Below are 22,727 nucleotides of genomic sequence, written 5' to 3'. Positions count from 1 at the left end.
CTGAGGATCCTGATTTCTTCCAATATTCCTAACAATGTTTCTCCATTGGTCTCTATCTTCAGCTGCTCTAAGAGCTTCGCAGAATGAGTTTCCAGCTGAATGCTTTATTTGGTCAGACCATCTAGTTGGTGATCGTTCTCTTGATCTTCTCCCCGGAACGTTTCCAGAAACAATTAATCTCTCCAAACTGTCGTCACCTCTGCGAACCACATGACCGAAGAATTGCAGAATTCGTTGCAGACATATTGTGGACAGCTTTTTTTTAATATTGAGTTGGTTTAGAATGGAAACGTTTGTCCTATGAGCTGTCCAAGGTATGCGCAGCATTCTTCTCCAAGTTACAGTTACTTCTATATATATAAAATTCTCCTGTAACCGTGTTAGTTACCATACTCCTCCGAAACGGCTTGACCAATTTTTATGAAATTTTACACGTATATTCTGTAGGACAGGGAATAGGTTTTAATCTATTTTTTATACCCATAAATTATAAGGGGGGTTGCCCCTTGACATATTTTTTTTATTTTTTTAGACAAAATTGTCTACCTTAATTTTATATGGTGTAGAATTAAAAAATACATACAACCCTTAATTTTCATTCTTCTATCACCAACCCCCATTTTTTAATAGCCATCTATATATTTACATCTATAAAATTCTCCTGTCACAGTGTTAGTTGCCATACTATTCTGAGACCGCTTGACCGATTTTTATGAAATTATGTATGAATATTCGGTAGGTCTTAGAATCGGTCGTAATCTATTTTTCATATCCCTGAGTGATAAGGGGGGTTCCCCCTAACATTTTGTAATGTTAGGTGGGGATATGTGTACATAACGTACTCTACAAGACTACGAGTACATAAAAATGAAAAAAGATATAAAAATCCATCAACAAGCTCCAGAGATATTAATCGCAACATATGTTTGAAGAATCAATTTCATTTTTTGATCGCACGGATTTTAATAATTCCCCTCCACCGACCACGAATCGATTTCGTTGGACGTAATTTTTAAAAGCGTTATTAACCACTTTGTTGAAGTTCAAACTTTACTCAAACTTTTACACATAAGCTTCAAAATGGCGCTAGTTAGGTTGCTTAATTTTTATAAACAAAGTAGCTGTGAATTAAATAAAAAAAGTGGCTAACTTTGACCGTAATTAACCTAGGCAAAATGTTTTTTTTTTTTGAAAATTCGTGTAAAAATACCAGCTTTTCAAATCCCAAAGTAGTTTGAACCTAGAGTTAATATTAACAAAGTTATTCAAATTGTTTTTAAGCCAAAAATAACTCTACTTTGGTAAAATGTTTTCGGAATAATAAAAATGACTTTTTATTGATTTTTTAGATTCGTTAAAAACATGACTATTCTTCTTTCACGTAGTTTCTACAAAACTGCTATATCATTCTTATTTTCTGAACAATAACATTGCAAAAAAGCACTTTTGAATAAACAAATTGAATAAAATTTAAACTAATTGACGAATCGTCTTAAACTTTTTTGTGCATTATATGGACTGTTTGACTCAACTTTTCGTGCAATATGAAAGTCAAAAGGCCATTTTTGCAAAAGTTATAGCAAATTTTTTATTTTCGAAATTTTAGTTTTATTTTGAAATTTCCGAAGCAACAAATGATGGGACCAAAATTCAAAAACTGTCGATTTTAACCTTTGCTCTTCTACTAAAATAAGGATACTATTAATAAGATATTTAGTTAAAGTATTTTTACCTGTGGCGATTTAAACGAAAAAACTGTCATTTTTGACACTTATTTGTTAATAACTAGAATTCTCGTCCGAATTGTGACTGGCATTTTTGTATTTAAAATGCATTAGGTATATAGTACCATAAAAGCCTATTTGCAACCTGGCTGCTCAAGTTTCCAGAACATGGTATATTTTTGCCTTATTTCCCTGGTGTAGTTATCCATTTATTATACTCTAAGAGAGGTACCTCTAGGAACAATTAAAAAGATAGAAAACCTCTACCAGAACAACACAGTAAAAGTAGAAGATTAACTGGCCCAGTTGAAGCTGGCAATGGGATAAGAGGGGGAATTCCCCGAGTCATTTATTGTTCAACATGATCACGGATAATAAAAAAAAGTAAGTACTAAAAGATGATATCAAATGGGAGAAAAACAACTTAAAATAGTCTGCTATGCAGATGATGCAATACTAATCTCTCAAAGTGAAGATTATTGACAACGTATGCTGCACTAATGTAATATAACCCCCAGAAAATTTAACATATTAATAAGACAAAATGCATAGTTATAACAGCAAATCCAACAAGATTTAAATTGGAGTAGAGGGTCAGATAATAGAACAAGTGATGGAGTTTAAATATCTAGGCATTACACTATCTAGCTGCGGAAAGTTCGAAACAGAAGTGGAAGATCAAGTGAATAGAGCAAACAGAGCCGCAGGTTGCCTGAATGACACATAATGTTGGAGAAATAAAAATATCGGAAAAGAAATGAAAGACAGAATTTACAAAATAGTTTCCAATAATTTCATATGCGGCAAAAACACAACCTGGCACAGAGAGGACAAAAATATTGCTCAAAACAGCGGAAATGAAAACCCTTCGAAAAATCGATGGTAAGACACTATGGACGGAGCTAGAAGTACAGATATACGACTGAGATGCAATATGGAGAACTTTAATAACTGGGTAAGAAATAGAAGAATAGAATGGAATGATCACATTAATAAAGACGACGAGAGACGGTTCCCCAATAGGAAGACGATCAGTGGGAAGACCACGAAAACGATGGAACAACAACTTACTGGAGGCACATTGAAAAAACAGACAGACAGATAGACCAGTAGCCGCTGGAGATGAGCCAATTGGGCAGGCATTGTAGTCTAAGTCCTAGCAATGAGCAGGAAAAAATAAAAAATGTGTACAAATGAATAAAATACCCTTTGAATGCAAAAAAAACATTTTGGTGTAACTTCAAATCTTCCTTTCCTTCCTCTTTCCTAATAAATATGTTTATTTGTAGTTAAATGTAATATTCCTAATAATGGCCATAGTAATGATGTGTAAACACTCCAGTAACACAGTTTCCATGAAAAACAAGGAGCATTCCCGACTTGCAAGCACCAGGTGAGTTACATCTTATTGTATTTAACTTAGTGGTAGTTCACTACGTAATATTTTACTTTTCAAGTGCGAGACAAGTAGATTGACTCATGTGTGTACCTCCCATTACTAGTTAAAAATTTAACACTGTGTACATTGCATGTTGTCTTTAGTGGTCAACGGTTAAAACATTGCATCTATGGAATTGAAAGATCTGTTGATTTATTTTTATGTATTTTTGTTTAGTTTAAATGATATCACTAAAGATTTACACTCCATCTTTTTTCTATTAAGACAACAAGGACTCTAATGTTACATAATATTGTGATAAAACAAGAATCTATTGGGAGATAATTAATAACACCTTCATTCGTTGCCAGCGAGTAATACTGATACTGCACCATGATGAGCACCAGCGCTTACAGAATTTGCTCCATTTCATCAGAAATTTTCTTCCCGTGTAGCTCCTTGTTAGACCATGTATCATCTACTCATAAATGGTATATTTCAAAGGAGTTATTAAGCCTCACATACTTTTTCACCTTTCAACCTAAAAGCCCTTTTGTGAATACCCCACAACCGTGCTTTTGAGTAACAGAAAGGCTGTATGGCTAACTGTCGAAGTCTTGATTTAACAAGTATTTAAACTTTACTAAAGACGTAAAAATCTTCCTTTGTAGATGGTATATAATGTATTTAAAATTTTTTCTAAAAAAGATCCAAGTTGGACTTAAAGTGGGTACATCTCTGGTACGATACAAACAAACGTTTTCGGACTAATCAGTCCATCATCAGGTTAAAGTTCCAGATCCAAAGTAGTTGAAACTAGCTACTGTGGTAGGTCGGATGACCTTACCAGTATAAAAATTAAGCCATTTGGGCTACATCGAGAGTGATAATAAGTCGATGTTACAAGATTGAAGTGTAATTAAACCAAAATGGAGTCTTCATCTTAACTTCAAACTAAATGGTTATGTTGAAGACAGTAGGAAACGGACTAAAGAGAGAGCCCGAGAAACAGAGTCCGTTTCCTACTGTCTTCAACATAACCATTTAGTTTGAAGCCAAGATGAAGACTCCATTTTGGTTTAATTACACTTCAATCTTGTAACATCGACTTATTGTCACTCTCGATTTAGCCGAAATAGCCTAATTTTTATACTGGTAAGGTCATTCGACCTACCTATGTAGCTTTTCAACTACTTTGGATCTGGAACTTTAACCTGATGATGGACTGATTAGTCCGAAAACGTTTGTTTGTATCGTACCAGTGATACAGATGCCACGATATTCTGCTTCTCCCTATGCTTCTTTCTTCTTGAATCTTTCCCTGCATAATCAATAGAATCAAGTTGTATTTAAGATTTCCATTTATTTATTGGGAATATAATTATTCCATTTATTTATTGAGAAAAGTATTGGGAATATAATCAGGACGTGCATCAGATCTTTATAGACTTCAAACAGGCTTATGATTCAATTAATCGTGCAACATTATGGAAGGCAATGATCGAGCTCGGCGTACCCAAGAAACTAGCTGCGGTAACACATATCTGTGTAAGTAACTCCTTTGCACAAGTTAGAATAGGAGGGAAAATATCAAATGCTTTCTGCGTAAATTCTGGACTGAGACAGGAAGATCCGTTGTCCCCATTGTTGTTTAACCTGGCCTTAGAATATGTCATGCGAAAAATGTATCCAAAAATCACACCAGACATAACTGCTCGGGGAGCTAAAATCATACTCGCCTTTGCCGATGACGTAGACGCAGTAGCACAATCAACATTAGAAGTTAAGGATATTTTCTCGAGCTTTGAAGAAGCTGCATTAAAACATAAATGAAAAAAAAAACAAAATACATGGTCGTCTCAAAACAAGAACGACGGCTAATAGGGCAAAACATTACTATAAACGAGCACAACTTCGAAGTGGTTAAAGATTTTAAATATCTAGGAGTAACAATCACAAATGACAACAAATTAGAGTGAGAAGTTGAAACGAGAATAATGGCAGGAAACAGATCTTTCTTTGCAATGCAACATCTCATGAAGTCAAAACTTCTTTCACGAGGTGCAAAAATCCAGATATACGCGTGTCTACTTAAGTTGGAAACATATGTGAAACTTTTTTATTATTAATTTTACGAAAAAAAGTTATTCTTTATAAAAAGTTCTGCATGCCCCAAAACCTAAGATTCAATCATCAAATATGAAATTTTCTCAATATTATACGAGTTATGTCAAAAAATATGAATTTCGGTCAAGGGTAAAGTACCTTTATTTCTCTCAATATCGAAAATTCTTATGATAAAAATTTGTTTGTAATTAAAAACTAAGATCAAATATGCAATTACATGCTTCTAATTGAAAAAAAAAAATTTCTCAAATTTATGGATACCCAACATCGTTTTTAATTATGTATTACAAATATGATAACTCGTTTATTATTCATTTTACGAAAAAAAGTTATTCTTCATAAAAAGCTTTGCATGGTCTAAAATCTAAGACACAACCATGATATATCAAGTTTTATTAATTTTATACGAGGTGTGTCAAAAAATATGAAATTCGCTCAAGATTATAGTACCTTTATATTTCACAATATTTTAATTAGAAGGATGTAATTGCATATTGAAACATATTTTTTAATTCTAAACAACTTTTTTAATAACCGTTTTCAATATTGTGAAAAATAAAGGTACTTTACTCTTGAGTGAAATTAAAATTTTTTGACATACCTCGTATAAAATTAATAAAATGTGATATCTGATGGTTGCATCTTCGGTCTTAGGACATACAGAGCTTTTTATAAAAAATCCTTTTTTTTCGTAAAAGTAATAATAAAAGAGTTATCGTATGTGTAATAAATAAAAACGAAGTTACTATCAATAAATTTGAGAAAAATTTGGAAAATATTTTTTTCCAATTAGAAGCATGTAATTGCATATTTGATCTTAGTTTTTATTTCCAAACAACTTTTCATAATAAGAATTTTCGATATTGAGAGAAATAAAGGTACTTTACTCTTGAACGAAGTTCATAATATTTTTTGACATACGTGGTATAATATTGACAAAATTTGATATCTGATGATTGAATCTTGGGTTTTAGAGCATGCAGAACTTTTTATAAAGAATAACTTTTTTTCGTAAAATGAATAACAAAAAAGTTTCCCATATGTTTCCAACTTAAGTAGACACGCTGTATAAAAGACCATAATACGACCAGCAGTCGCGTATGGAAGCGAAACATGGACGCTAACAAAAAGAGAAGTAAATAAATTGCTGATTTGGGAACGTAAAATCCTTCGAATGATATATGGCCCTTGCAGAGACAGTGTGACAAACGAATGGAGGTGCAGATACAATAACGAGCTAGAGTGTCTATTCGGAAAAGAAAATCTAGTCAGGTATATAAAGGCCAATAGACTCAGATGAGCAGGGCATGTGATACGCAGTAACGACAATCGCCTTATAAACAATGTGTCCTGGGAAAGGCCAGATGGAAGAAGGTCCGTAGGGCGGCCTAGAAAAAGGTGGAAAGATGCAGTCAAAGATGATCTAGAGAAAGTGCGACAATGGGAATTAGTGGCACAGGACCGACAAACATGGAAGACAATAGTAAACGCGACAAAGGCTCACGAAGAGTTGTAGCGCCATTGATGATGATGATGATTTATTTATTCATGTTTCTCAGAACCTCTTTGTTTGTGACGTGTTTTGTCCACGATATTTTCAGAATTCTTCTGTACACCCACAGCTCGAATGATTCTAGTTTTTTCATTGATGCCGCATTGACATTTCGTAAAACAGAGTCGAGAAAACGTAGCACCTAGCCAACTTAACTCTTAGCTCCAACTTTAAATCTCTTGTGCAGAGCACTTTTCTCATTCTGTTAAAATTTGCTTTAGCCATTTCTATTCTGATTTTGATTTCCTGGAAGTAATCAACTGTGGAGTTACTCATTGTTCCAAGATATGCATATTAGTCTACTCGTTCGGCATTGGTTCCGTTTATGAAGAGATTTTCGTTATTTCTTTGAGTTATATTCTCATAAATTTTGTCTTGTTGACGTTCATTGCTAGACCGTATTCTTGTCCAAACTCCGGTATTCTGGTCACCAGATTTTGAAGAACCTCAATATTTTCGGCTGAGATGACAGTGTCATCCGCATATCTAATGTTGTTAATGGGAACTCCATTTATCTTTATTCCAGCTGTTTCACCCTCAAGAGCTTTTTTCAAGATCTCTTTCAAGTAGGCATTAACAAGAATTAGCGACAACACGCATCCCTGTCTCACTCCACGTCTGATTTCAATTTCCTCAGACAGCTGTTCGTTAACACGTATTTTTGCTCGATCAGCTTGTTTCGCTAATAAACTCGATCAATTATATCGAATATTGCGAAAGAATTTCAGTTCCCACGAGGCACGTTTGCTCTGACTCCTCGTTAAGTGACACATTTACGATATCTCGCTACATCTATAACTTCATTAATTGTGCAGTAGCAAAGACGTATTGTCTATCACAATAACTACTCAATGCAGCCAACGTAATAGCGAATAGAAGTGATACACGAATATTATACTGCTCATTTTGACTTAATAGCATACAAATTTAGCAGAAGACACACACAAACAATACACGGCATGAATTAAATAGATTTTTATTAGTCTAATGTTTCAAAGGCGGTGCAGTCTTTGTGAAATTACTCTTATTCGTTAACTATAAGTAACGAATGTTTCGTTGTGACTGTAACATTTTATTATTTTATAATTATATGATTGTAACAAATATTGACTACCGCTTTTGATATTTCTAATACTGGGTATGGTTTTACACAATAATATTTTACCTATTGGAGTAAATTGTACAGTATATACTTTAAATAATTGTTTTTTTTTTAGACTGCATGTACAATAATTAATTCTGATATGTCTCAACTTAATCTTTTTACTGAGCGTCAAAAAGTTTAATTTAGTCTTTGTAGCACCTGACTGTCAAAGTCGGGACTGTGTAGGTGTAGATGATTGGAACTTTTTAAATTTATTGTTTGTCTTATTGTACATCTTCCATTTCTTCATGATGCCTATTTCGGTATCTTGGAACCCTGTACCAGCTTTACAGGTCCAGCGAGTAAGTATCATATACAGGGTGTTTCATTAATAATTGTCCATATAGTAACTGGAGAAACTTTAGCACAAAATACGGAGATTTAACCTAAAACACTTAAATAAAATGTGGTTCCTCACTGAGTTACAGGGTGTTTTATCTAAAAATTTAAAAAATATTTTTGCTCAGCATTTTAAAACTATTCGACGTATCCTTTTTATACTTGGCAGGAAGTATAGGTACTGTACAAACTACTAAATTGTGTTAAACAAACGTTTCTGGCCATTACCAGAGGCGTACGACGGGTGAAAGGGAATGTTTGACCCTTTCCCAATTCCACGCCACTGGAGAAATTGCTATTTTAGTTCAATTTTTAAATTCTCCAATACTTTCTGTGAAAATAATATACCCTTCATTCGTAACGATAAAGTCATTAGTTTTCGAGATCTTTGAAGTTAAAAATGAAACGACATGGTGATTTTGATTAATGTATTGTGTCGCTTCATTTTTAATTTCAAATATCTCGAAAACTAATCATTTTATTGTTACGAATGGACAGTATATTAATTACATAAAAAGTATTGCAAAATCAAATTACACCAAAATAGCAATTTCGTCAGTGGCGTAGAATTTGGGAAGGGTCAACCAGCCACTATCCCCTGTCGTACGCCTCTGGTAGTGGCTAGAAACGTTTATTTATCTTAATTTAGTAGGGTCTACAGTACCTACACTTTCTGCCAAATATGATAAAGATACACCAAATAGTTTTAAAGTACTGGGTACAAATAATTTTTAAATTTTAATCCTATGAATCATATCATAAATTAATCAAAATAACTGTGCCGGTTCATATTTAACTTCAAATATCTCGAAAACTAATGACTTTATCGTTACCAATGAAGAGTATATTATTTACTTAGAAAGTATTGGGGAATCTAAAAATGGCACTAAAATAGTAATTTCTCCAGTGGCTTAGAATTTAAGAAGGGTCAATCATTCACTATCCCCTGACGTACGCCTCTGGTAGTAGATAGAAACGTTTGTTTACCATAATTTAGTAGGGTGTCTAGTAGTTGCACTTTCTGCCAAGTATGAAAAGGATACGTCGAACAGTTTTAAAATGCTGAGCAAAAATAGTTTTTAAATTTTTAGATAAAATACCCTGTAACTCAGTAAGGAACCACATTTTATTTAAGTGTTTTAGGTTAAATCTTCGTATTTTGTGCTAGGTTTCTCCAGTTACTCTATGGACAATTATTAATGAAACACCCTGTATATTTGGACTCATTTCGTTGTCTCCAAAAAGTGTTTGCCGCCTACAATCCAATGTCTCGCAGGATTCGCTGCGAGTCGATGAGTAGAAGGGATTTGACAGTTTTCGCCAGCGCTATTAGTGGCAGTTTTTGTGAATTGAATTTGAACAATTTTATCAGAAAAGTACAAGTTTCAAACCGCGAGAGAGCGCTACCGACGAAACTCACAGCCAATAAAAACAAGAGGTAGCCTCTAAATTTCACATAAACTTTTTCTTTTTCTCAATGGCCTCTTGCGTAAGCAGTCATCCAGTCGCACGAATTTATATATTAAATATTAAAATTATAATGAACAAAATAAAAAAACATAATTACTTTTACTATTAATTCTGTGTATTCGTTCAGTAAGCAGGTTACAATAATATTTAAGTTCATAATTTGTGTTTTTCTAGATAAATATCTATTTTTCTCGTTTTGTATATTTCACATACACCAATTTTATCAGAAAAGTACAAGTTTCAAACCGCGAGAGAGCGCTAACGTCGAAACTCACAGCCAGTATGGTAGACTGTAGCAGGTTCTCTTCTACAAAATCAGCAGATCAAGTCTCCATATAACAGTCCATTGTATGCAGGTGTTCCTGATCTGGCGCATGTCACTAAGAAAACCTGTTATGACTCTGAGCTGATTCCTGCTTGTTTTTCACAGTTCTTCTTCTTGATGTGCCTATCTGTGACGAATGTTGGCGATCATCATGGCAATCTGCATCTTATCTGCAGTAACGAGGAAAAGCTATACTGAGCCATCCATATTGAACCAGGTTCTGAGGTCCTTTAACCAGGATGTCCTTCTTCTTCCAGAACCTCGCTTTCTAAATATTTTTCCTTGCAAGATGTGAGTGCATACAAGTATTGTAACTTTCTAGATTTGATAATGGTCAAAGTACCTCTAGGTTCTTATTCATTCTTCTGAGGAACTCCTCATTTGTGACTTGGTTAGTCCACGTGATTTTAAGAATTGGTCCAATATGGTCACATCTCAAATGCTTATAATTTTCTGCAGATACCTTCATTCAAGATGCAAGAGTCAATACCATAAAAAAAGACAGAGAAGACGTAGTATCGCAGCATTCTTACTTTTATACCAAGAGAGAGGTTATGGCTCTTGAAGAAAGCCCCATATGGTTGAGGATGGATTTAGCTTTTTCGATGCGCGCTCTTATCTCTTGGTTGTTGGTTCATTCTTTGTTTATTATGGTGGCGAAATAGTTGTAGTGTGTCACTCTTTCTACAGTGGTTTGATTGACGTAAAGTTGACATCCTGTTATCTTTTTCTTGCTAATGAGCATAAGCTTTGTCTTCTTTACATTTATATTGAGTCCATACTGTTGACTGTATTACGTGATTGTGTTCATAAGAACTTGTAGGTCTTCTAGGTTGTCCGCAAATATTATGGTGTCATCTGCATACCTGATGTTGTTTAGGCGGTACCCGTTTAGTAAAATACCTTTTTCAGTTTCGTGCAAAATTTCGATAAATATTCTTTCAGAATAGAGATCCTTGCCTCACTCCACGCACGATTTTCACATATTCGGTGTGTTCACCTTCAACTTTGAGACTTGCGGTCTATTTCCAGTAAAGGTTCCTAATTATTTTCAAATCTTGGTTGTTAACTCCTGCTTCTTTTAGTATTTACATCATCTTGGCGTGCTGTACTCGATCAAAAGCTTTCTTGTAATCAACCAGACATGCGTATACGTCGCAATTGACGTCTCTGCTTCTCTGGAATAAGACTTGTATTGAGAACAAAGACTCTCCTACCAACAGCATTTATGAACCCGAACTGGTTGGGGGAAATTTGACTTTCACATTGAAATTTTAGCCAGTATTAGCAACTGCCAAATACTGACAGAATTAGAAAAATGAGCGAATAATCAAACAACGGATGTATCAGCTAAATTTTTCTGTCTCAAACTTTTAAATATACCAATCAAAAAAGTACAATGTTGTAATTAATATTGAAATAAAATAAAGCTAATCTTAAAAAACAAAGTATTAGTACAGTTTGCTCCAATTGGTTGTAAATATCGTGTGGTTAGGTATTAATTCTAATACTATCTTTCTCTCTCTTGCATGGCGATCTTATCCTATGGTAGTGGAAAGGAGGAAAATGCACTTCATATCAAAATAAAAGCTCATTTGTAAGAATTTTCTTTATTGTATTTAATTTTTGTTAAGTAGTTTAGTTTTAGTGCACGTTTAGGTAGTGTAGGCTTTATAAATTAGTGCAAAGGCTATAAAAACAATATGATTCTCTTAAAAGGTTGTACTCTTACATATTTTAGAAGTGTCCGTCTAATACAGAGATGGCAAAATAGTTCTGCTTAAAGTTTTCTGTTCGTCCTTTGGAATGAACGTAAGAATCTAACTTGTTTATACACTTACTGTTTAATAAAAGAACGCAGAATCTTTATGAAACTCACCACAGCAATTAGCAGGCAGAAGCATGTAACAAACTTAAAAAGCACCAAAGACTAATAGATTTAGCTTGAAACTCCAACTAGTCCCTTAGATGTCAAAAAACAAAGACGACAAGTAAATATTTAGAGGGTTACCAAGCTCTGACAAGGGCTCAAGGACTGAAGAGGAGAGAAGAATTTGTATTCAGAAGAGATAATTAAGGAAGTAATGGAGGAATCAACAGCAGGCATAAAACATATCTACTGTTTTCAGATGCCAGTTTCAAATCTACTACAGGAACAAAGCTAAAGAAATCAAGGACAGGCTAAACCTAAAAAACAATTAAAGACCTTATATTTAATGAGACTAGCAAGGATAATCTGCTATGCAGACGATGCAATACTCATATCTCAAAGTGAAGATGATTTACAACGTATGCTGCACCAATTTAATATAACCGCCAGAAAATTTAACACGGTAACTTTCCCAAAAAACAATAAATGCATGGTTATAGCAGCAAATCCAATAGGATGTAAACAAGAGCTGGAGGGTCAGATAATAGAACAAGTGATGGAGTTTAAATATCTAGGCATCGCACTATCTAGCTACAGACAGCTCGAAACAGAAGTTGAATATCAAGTGAATACAGCAAACAGAGCAGCAGGTTGCCTGAATGACACAATATATATGGAGAAATAAAAATATCGGAAAAGAAATGAAAGGCAGAATTTACAAAACAGTTATCAGACCAATAATGGCATATGCGGCAGAAACACGACCTGATACAGAGAAGACAAAAATATTGCTTGAAACAGCTGAGATGAAAAACCTTCGAAAAATCGATGGTAAGACACTATGGGACAGAGCTATAAGTACGATATATGACGGAGATGCAAGATGGGGAAAATTAATAACTGGGTAAGTAACAGAAGAGTAGAATGGAATGACCACATAAGCCGAATGACAACAAGTAGTAAGGACGGCGAGAGACGGTTTCCCAGTAGGAAGACGATCATGGAAGACGAGTCATGTCAATACAAAAGAAGAAGAGGAAGAAGCAAGTAGAAATTGCTGAGTCATTCAGTCAAATAAATGTACTTTTACAACCCTCACAAAGGGCTATTTTATCAATGTTTTATCAATCTACATTTCCTCAATTCAGTTTTGTTTTTATAACCTTTGCCAGCTTATTAGTATAGAATCAAACATATAAGAACTATAGCTATATTTTTAGCTAGTGAACATATAAACTAATATTTTTAATGTGTTTTAGCGCTTGGCTGAAAGGAGCATTCATCTTAGTTTTTCTTCTTGGTTTGACCTGGACCTTCGGATTCTTATACCTGAACAAGGAGTCAGTAGCCATGGCGTACATCTTCGCAATATTAAATTCGTTGCAAGGATTCTTTATTTTCTTATTTCATTGTATACAGAACGAGAAGGTAAGATGTTGTGTGTACAAAGAACGATCTACTCTCTTGTAATTTTTGTTTGTATCGATAATTTAAGAAGTTAAACATGTTTTTGATTATGAATAATACTAGGCTGTTCAATAAGTTTTGCGGTTCTATAAGAGAGGGCGTTGCTACTAGCCTAATTTTATTTTGTTATGTTGGTACACTCTTCATATGAACGTGTGGGAAATTTCATTTCAATATGTCAATTCATTTTTTGTTTACAAGCAATTTAGTATAAGCCGCGTCTCCATCGGCTGTACGCTCAGGCGAGGCTGCGTCGCTTCGCGAGCCAAATGCTCGGTCTGTGTGGACGTGCCTCGGGGTTGTACGGGCGAACAGGCCTCGGAGCCGAGCCGGTCGGTAAAATGCACGTGCTCAAAGGCGCCTCAGTGTGCGTTGTTCGTTCAGTGTGGACGTAAGTGTATTGCTTGATTGCGAGGCATAAGCTTTGGTTGTGCTAATTCGATCGTGAATATGAATACTCAAGAAGATTCGATTACCTTAATTAAATTATATGGTTCACACACGTTGCTATGGGCTCCTAAGCATCCCAAATACTTAATAAAAGTCAGCGGGAATATATGTGGAGGCTAATTGCGGTGGAAATTAAGTGTCCTGTTGGTGATTTGAAGAAGAAAATGGAATCCTTGCTAGGTTCATATCGGCGAGAGAAAAGCAGACAGAAGTATTGCAAGCTGGTGTAAGAATCTCCTGTTGCTAAAAAGCTTAGAGTAATTAGAACTTGTTCTGTTGCTTCTTGAACAGTAATGGCTTCTCTATAATTTGTGTTGCGCTTTCTAATTTTCTCAGATAATAATGAACACAGATTTTCAAATTCTGGTTTGTTCAACGGTGTAAAATTATGCACAGAGTTATCACAACAAATGTCCTTTAGTAATTTATTTCCCTATTGTTTGCGACAGTCATAAAGTCTTTTGATCCACATGCGTGTTGTCTTTTTTTATGTCGGTACTTAAACAATAAATTGATAGGAAAACAGCAGAAAGCTGCTGCAGCAACACGACTGTCCATTGTCCATCTTGAATTGTTTGAGGGAACTGATGGCTCGGCTTGCATCGCGAGCCCCGCCTCGATGTTTCCGAAAACCTAGGAAGTTGGCTCGTGAGCCGGGCGACTACGAACTGCCCCACGCTACCTAGATTTTAATGGGTTCAGTTTTATAGTGGGATTAAAAGCGACTACGAACTGCCCCACTCTACCTAGGTACTTAGATAATATTTTTGTGAACATATATAGTTTTTATTTTACGTTATTGTATTCAAAAAGGAACCCAATTCCCAAAGAATGAGCGAAAACTTTAAATGATTAAATAATGAAACTATAACAATATAATCGAATAAAGTTTATTTATAAATCTACAATAACAAAAACTACAGTTAAACAATAACAATGCTTAATTCTGTCTGATTAGTGATTAAAATAAGTAAGAGTGAACATTATATTTTAGGTTTTAAAAGTTACTATAATAATTGCAAACTGACTTAATGAAGTCTAATTTAGTAATGTTTTGATTAACGTAATATTAATTTAGCCTATTTTCAATAAAATCAACTTTTCTTTTTGCCGTTTTATCAAGTTTTTTTTTGAATCTATGTGCAGTTCTAATTTTCACATATACTTCTGCTTGAAAATTTAACAAAATGTCTGTAAATTTAAATATGTCAGGATGTGATTTATAAAAACATACGTTAAATTTCGAGTGAAATGATTCACATGCGTTTGTAGTAAATATAAGAGATGATGAATTTGAAGCCCACATGTAAGGTGGAAATGTTGAATCTTCCGTTAAATAATTATCAACTACGTAATCACAAAATTGCAAAACATCACCTTTTCCATCTTTGGAGACCGTGGCCTTTGAATATTTATATTCATTAATAATTAATAAAAGTTCTCCCTTTTGACTAAACATAGTCGTTAGATTCGCCATTTAAAAGTTAAACACTAACGGACAAACCCGGACACTATACCGTAATACTTGCAACTGAAGTGAATAACTGAAAATATTTATATTCTTACTTTGAACTACATATAATCAAATTTGGAATTTCCGGTCATTAAGACTTAATCCCCAACTTTCTCGGCGATGGGGCAGCAGGTGCTTGGGATTAATGGGCCCAGGTAGTTCGTGGGGCAGTTAGATATCGCCGCGTGAGCCAGCCTCCGTCGAGGCTGGCTCGCGAGCGTGTTCGCCCAGTGGAGACGGGGCTGTAGACGTGTCACAGTATTCTTTAAAATGGAAACAATCGTGCATTTTTATTTTTGGAAGGTTTGAATCAAAGGAAGTTTATGAACTAATGTCGAAAGTATATAAGAACCATTGGCCTTCAATTAGTACAGTAGAAAGATGGGTTCCTGAATTTAAAAGTGGTCGTACAAGCCTTGAAGACGATCCACGTCAAGGACGTATAAAGACAGCAACACCAGAAATCGTAGAAAAATACAGGATATGGTATTGGAAAATCGTCAAGTGACAGAACGAGATTTCGTAGGAGCCCTAGGCATCTCATTAGAAAATGTGAGCAGTATTTTGAATGAAGTATTGGGTATCAGAAAGTTGTATTCACAACGGATGCCGCGTTCGCTAATAATGTAACAAAAACACATTCGAATGTGACTTTCTCAGCAACCTTCAGAACGTCTTGCAACGCTAAACTCGGCTTTGGAAAAGAAAGATAGTCGAAGTTAGTATGCAATTTGAAAGAAAGTGAAAAAAGTATAGAATAGAGAAGAAGGAAGGAAGCAGAATAGAATAGAGCACCGGCTAAGAAGCTCGAGAAACAAGAGACTAAAAAGAAGGTGGGATTTGAGGGCCAGAAAGTGGAATAAAATTAAAACAGATTTCTTTCTGAAATAATTTGGGCGTGAAAGAAGGAGAGCTGGAAGAATAAAACAAATTAGATAAATAAAAACAGACAGAGATCCTGAACAAACCAAAATGTAGGGCATCAGTCTTACTTTTCAGCAAATTAACAAATATATAGATAACTAAACTTTCCTGATATGAAATTTATGTTGTTTCATCCTAAACCAACTACCCGTTGAAGTGAAACTGGAAAGAGATATGTAATAAGCAAAAACGAATTTACTAAATTATTTATTACAATTTTTACGAATATAGTACAATTTACAAAAGAAAATATACAACGTTACAATGTGATACATATAGTTAGTAAATATGTAATTGAAAATAAAAAGTCCTAGTGAGATTTTATGGTTTAAAAATAGAATAACCAATCAGTTTTTATGTTTGTACTGTTCATTGAAATTTAATAAAATACCGGAATATTTGAGATATATATTTTACCGCTTTTTGACCAGTAGCGATAGAAAATCCTGGATAAAGTCTCCCTGAAGACTTTAGTTGGCTGAAATCCACATCAACGATAACCACACCGTGGTAGAGAGAAGTTCAATGGAACGTGACCCATAAATTCACGTCCGATAGAAGGAAACCATTCGATTTTCGGAAACGTCTAAGACCATTCCAAACAGGCTCCAACCAGAAAGTAAACCGCTTTACTTCAACGAAACGGAAAGTTTCCTGGTATGGAAAATATGCAGAAACGCCAACAAAAAAACCAAAACCCATAACAACCAAACACCAAAATCCAGACGAAAACCAAACTCCAAACGGAAACCAAACCTCCAAACGGAAACCAAACCTTTAAACGGAAACCAAACCCTGAAACAATAGAAAATTGTTTAGGATTTAGAAAACTAAAGTGACAATTTTTTACCGGGATAGAAAAAGAAATCAAGAATTATTACCTTGTACAATGGATCTTCCCACAAACCACTGCTTGTCACGACAGCAAAATGAAGACAAAATCAGATACTAGCGGTCTTTCAAAAACGAACTTTACAAAAACTAAACGACTATAGAGGTGGGAACGGATATATTTTTGGCAGAGGCTTTGTAACTGTAACAGTCTTCTAAAGTATAAAGTAGATTTTGTGCGTAGATTCATCACTATGGATGAGACTTGTGTCTATCACCATCATCCTTAATCAAAACGAGAGGCTAAAATGTGGTGTGAACCTAGTTCCTCGGGTCCGAAACGAGTTCGTGTCCAAAAATCGGCCAAAAAAGTGTTAGCATCAGTTTTTTGGAATGCGGGAATTTTGTTTGTGGTTTACTTGCAAAGTGGTAAAACAATAAATTCTGGATATTATTGTAACATTTTAGTCACGCTGAAAGAACAAATTCGTGAAAGAAGACCCAGTTTGCAGAAGAAAAACATCCTTTTTCATCAGGACAGTGCACCGTGTAACATGAGCATTTTAAAAATGGCTAAAATTCATGAATAAAAATTCGAATTGTTGGAGCATCCACCTTATTCATCAGATTTGACCCCTAGGGACTTCCGTCTGTTTCAATACCTAAAAATATTCGTGCGTGGAAGGCATTTTTCATTAATTGATGAGGTCACAACTGCTGTGGAAGCGTATTTTGCAGCCCTTCCAGATTGTCACTTCAGGGATGGAATTTATAAATTGGAATCTTGTTAGAACAAGTGTATTGATGTTCAGGGAGACTATACTGAATGTTATAGTGTACAGTGTAACCTTGATAACTCGGATTAATCGGGACCGCGGCCAATCCGGGTTAGCCGAAGAATATGGTAAAAATTAATAAAATACGGTATACTTACAGATAAACTCCGTTATAATTGAAATAACATAAAATATATATGCACACGTTAAAACATTACCTAGACAAAAAAACACGCAAATAAAAACCTTTCTGAAGCATGAGTACAGAACGGAAGCTAACAATAGAAGACTGTACTACACACAATACAGCCACAATCGGAACGGTGTTATGATATTTAAGAACAGTGGATACTAAGACCATTGTTTAAAAAATAATTTTTTAAATAGTTTAAAAAATAATTTTTCCCTTTTAGTCTTTTTTAAACAATGCTAAGATAGTTTGAAATAAATAAAGTAATACTACAGGTGCCTGTTGTTTCCGATAATCCGAGCCTATGAACGCTCTGCCGCCGTGTGCCATGAGTCATTTTTACTATCGTATAGTTCAAATTACACAAATACACATTATCTCTCAAATGTTATATTACACACATTTTTATTGTTGATTTGTCTGATGATAATCGGTCCGGGTTAGCCGGACTTCCGGGTTATCGGGGTTCCACTGTATTTCAAAACATGAAGTTGTGTTTTTCTTATCGAACCGCAAAGCTTATTGAACAGCTTATTATGTTTAAAGCATATTTTTAAATGTTTACGTGCCTCCAGTGAGTTTAACATTGTTACCAATTGAAATGATTGTAATTCTCTTTGTCCATTGGAATAGAAATTTTAAACTAGGTGAATTCAGTTATGGTAAGTATTTTGCTTAGTTGTGGCATGTAATAATAGTGTAAAAAATAGGAATGTGCATAGGACAATCAAATAATCGGATTGATAAATGAAACAAAATTATTCCGGTTGGGTTATTAGCCACACGCTTGTATTTCAATATAAATATCCATTTAAATGTTGGGTTAATCCATGCCAAGTGGTCCAATATAAATTAAGATGGTTGCTTGAGTATTTTTAATATTTTTTATTTTTCTACCTTTTAAACTTCAGTCTATAGAGACTACAGAATTCCATTTATTTTATTTTTTAAAAATTTAGTTTGCCGATGACGGCCATTTTTGTTAAAGCGTATCGATCATTTTCACGGAAAAGATGGCTTCGCTCTTTAGCCAATATTTTCACTTAGGTTTGTCCTAGAACAATAAATCAAAAACCAAACTTTTTAGAAAAGTATGCTCTAAAAAAACGGCATATAGCATTATTTAATTTCAAACTACCCTTAAGGCCTTAAATGAACCTCAAAGTTTGAAAAGGTAAACTGATAAAATTCCATTTTCAGCATTTTTTAACAGCATAAGACAAGCCTATAATGGTTTGTAATTTTTTTCTGCAAAAGACATACGTACATACTTTAAATAAAAAAAGTTTGAGCTTTGAGACTTGAGTAATTTTTTTCAAAAAAAATCTCAAAAATGTAATTTTTTGAAAATTCTCAAAGTTTGACCCCTTATATCTCTGATGGACACGGATGAAAAAATTTTAAATTCGGCTGAATGTTAGCCCCTAGCAAGTAGAATAAGGAGTAAAAATTTGGAGTTGCAGACTTATCTCATATAGGACTTACAGGCTTGAAAAAATGGTCGAAAATCAAAAATGGTCGTGGTAATTAAAATTCAAATAAACTGTCTAATGAAATAAAAATTAATCTATTTTCACCAGATTTCACAATGAATACAAATTTATACAGGGTGGGCCTAAGAAAACAGTTCACCTTGATATTTGGCAGTTATTGGATTTTAAGGGAATGCCGAAACAGGTCGATTTTTATTTTTAAATTACAATTTTTTTATATATATTTCATACGTCTCCATGACGTCATCAATCTGGACGTGATGACGTAATCGATGATACTTGCTAGGGGCTAACATTCAGCCAAATTTCAAACATTTTCATCCGTGCCCATCACGGATATAGGTGTCAAACTGTGAAATTTTCAAAAAATTACATTTTTGAGATTTTTTTTGAAAAAATTTACTCAAGTGTCAAAGCTCAAACTTTTTTTATTTAAGGTATGTACGTATGTCTTTTCCAGAAAAAAATTACAAACCATTATCGGCTTGCCTTATGCTGTTAAAAAAATGCTGAAAATGGAATTTTATCAGTTTACCTTTTCAAACTTTGAGGTTCATTTAAGGCCTTAAGGGTAGTTTGAAATTAAATAATGCCACAAAAAATTTTTTTAGGGCATAATTTTTTAAAAAGTTTGGTTTTTGATTTATTGTCTTAGGACAAACCTCAGTAAAAATATTGGCTAAAGAGCGAAGCCATGTTTTCAGTGAAAATAATCGACACGCTTTAACAAAAATGGCCGTCATCGGCAAACTAAATTTTTTTAAAATAAAATGAATGCAATTTTGTACTCTCTATAGAATGAAGTTTAAAAGGTAGAAAAATAAAAAATATTAAAAATAGTCAAGCAACCACCTTTGGACCACTTGGCTTGGATTCACCCTGTTATGTTTATATGGGATTAGCCACAGTCAGGTTGTAATGACAATTACATGTTTTACCTAAAAATACTTAACATTTCGAGTTCCAATTACTCTGGAAATCGTTGTCAAAAGAAAATTAAGGGCATATTATTCAAAAGTTGTGTACAACCGCCAGTTGTTGTTATTATTGAGGTTATGTCATATCACAGTCAACAAATTTTGTACTTTACCTATGATGGTTGTAGGCAACAGCCCGCTTTGGCTGGAAAGATATAAAGGTGGATGTTTTTATGCTCTGTGTTACATCAAATTCTGATATTCTTTGTATTTATGTATTTGTACAGAATAATCATAATTTGATGTATCACAGAGCATAAAAACATCCAAGGCGGGCCGTTGCCTACAATCATCATAGGCAAAAAGTAATATTTGTTGACTAAGATTTTTTAAATTTTAAAGAATTTAAATATGTGATGTTATTATAAAAGAGAATATTAACAATTCAGTAATAAGCAGACCTAAAGTTTCATTAACACACATATAGTAATAATGCACTATAAGAAATAGTCAGTTCTGTCGGCACTCTCCAAGCCGTTTTTTAAATGTGGAATACTTTAAGTTTTTGTATTCGTTTCTTTTGTAAAAATATGTCAAAAATGAGTGTGGCTAATAACCCGACTGGCACCAAATTGTATTAAAAGAACATTTCAGTCAATCGTTTTTCAGTTTGTAAAATGTTTTAACCTTTAAATAGTCAAAAAATATTTCAACAAAACATATGTTAACTTTCTAAATTATCGTTTATACTCGTATACACCCTGATATACCGATAATAGTTACTGTTAGTATTTGCTGAAAAAAAAAACCTACACCCTATCAATTATACCGGGTGTCCACTTCTATTTTCCCCCATTTTAACTACCTATAACTTCTAAACGGTTTAAGATACAAATATGCGGTTTTTGCTGAAATGTTTTACTTTAGTAAAAGTGTTGTCTGAATGGATTGGGTTTTTATATCGCTTTCAATTACGAAAAAAAAAATGACGGATTTTTGAAAAAAACTTTGTTGACTTTTTTTTAATGGAACACTCAGTATATTTTTTGTAAATTGAAAGGACGGTCATTCACCTATCCAGCGATATAAAGTTTTTTAAAATCGGTTGTCAAATGACTGAGTAATTAATTTTTAAAATGAGAGGTGCAACGTGGATATCACATAACTAAATAACATAACTAGAGCTCGGGAAATACAGCTTTTCATCGATTGTCATTTGTTTCGAGCTTCTGTCATATCTTGTATAATCTGTGTATAATATTAATATACACGGATTATACGACATATGACAGAAGCTCGAAACAAATGACTGTGAATGAAAAGCCCTATATGCAAAAAGCATATTAAGTGCATATTTGCATATTTTGGGTCAATTGTATAAGTGCATATGCATTTATTAAAAGTGCATATTTTCAGATATATCACAATATGGACTAACATCTGAGTAATGCAGTTTAGCGAGGTAGGTAAAAATTTTTCTCGGAAATACCCCTTATTGATATTAGCATAATATAACAATATACCCCAATGGACAGTAATACAATTTGGACAATATACCCCAATGGACAATTGTAAGATTCGTTGCAATATTCCAATTGCAAAATTGGATAATCCAGTATTCCAACAATTTTTAAAAAAGTACTGCAATAATGATAATGATGTAGAAGTTCCTTCTGCTACGAGTATACGAAAAAAATATGTTGATTCCAGCATGCAATTTACTGTTAAAGCGATTAAAACTGCAATTGGGAATAATGTAATATGTGGACAAGACGACAGATGTTAAAGGACGGTATTTTACAAATTTGGTTATAGCTATAGGAAGTTTAAACGGGAGTGAGTGTAGCACCGGATATTTAGTTTCCGTTATGGAGTTGCAAAAAACGAACAATGTAACTATTGTCCTTTTCATGATCTTTTTCAGTGCGTAACAAATGATAGGAAAAAGGGTAAGTCCGTGATAATACACATTTATGACATTTATTCTAACATGACATTTTAGTTAAATCTGACAGTTGTCACATTTTATTTTCAATTTGGAATAAAAACAAATCAAATGTGTTTGTTGCATTTATAAAATGGTATTTTCTTTGATTTGTATAGTCTTATAAATTATACAGATTATATTTGTAATATTATTATCTAATTAAAAAAAATATTTTTTATTATGGAGCCATCTATCGACAACTAGAATAACTAGAAGAAATGTTATAAAAATGTCACCGACGAAATGTATT

General features: G+C 33.8%; 1 protein-coding gene across 8 annotated transcripts in view; it reads left to right on the top strand.

The window, feature by feature from the left end:
- The window catches only part of LOC114335105 (latrophilin Cirl), an 826,147-nt gene that overhangs the window by 766,650 nt on the left and 36,770 nt on the right, over positions 1 to 22,727 (top strand). For 6 of the 8 annotated variants that reach the window (XR_007701173.1, XM_050663553.1, XM_050663556.1 and 3 more), the window contains 3 exons: positions 3,014 to 3,117; positions 11,612 to 11,656; positions 13,189 to 13,357. Coding sequence is in view for 7 of the 8 variants with exons in the window: in XM_050663553.1 (XP_050519510.1) it covers positions 3,014 to 3,117; positions 11,612 to 11,656; positions 13,189 to 13,357 (318 nt within the window). In the remaining variant the exon portion in view is untranslated. The remainder of the gene's footprint in view (positions 1 to 3,013; positions 3,118 to 11,611; positions 11,657 to 13,188; positions 13,358 to 22,727) is intronic. The other 2 variants (XM_050663557.1, XM_050663554.1) reach the window with 1 other exon arrangement.

The sequence above is a fragment of the Diabrotica virgifera genome, chromosome 10 (assembly GCF_917563875.1).
Source record: "Diabrotica virgifera virgifera chromosome 10, PGI_DIABVI_V3a".
NCBI classification, from domain to species: Eukaryota; Metazoa; Arthropoda; class Insecta; order Coleoptera; family Chrysomelidae; genus Diabrotica; species Diabrotica virgifera.
This window is presented reverse-complemented; position numbering and strand designations above follow the sequence as displayed.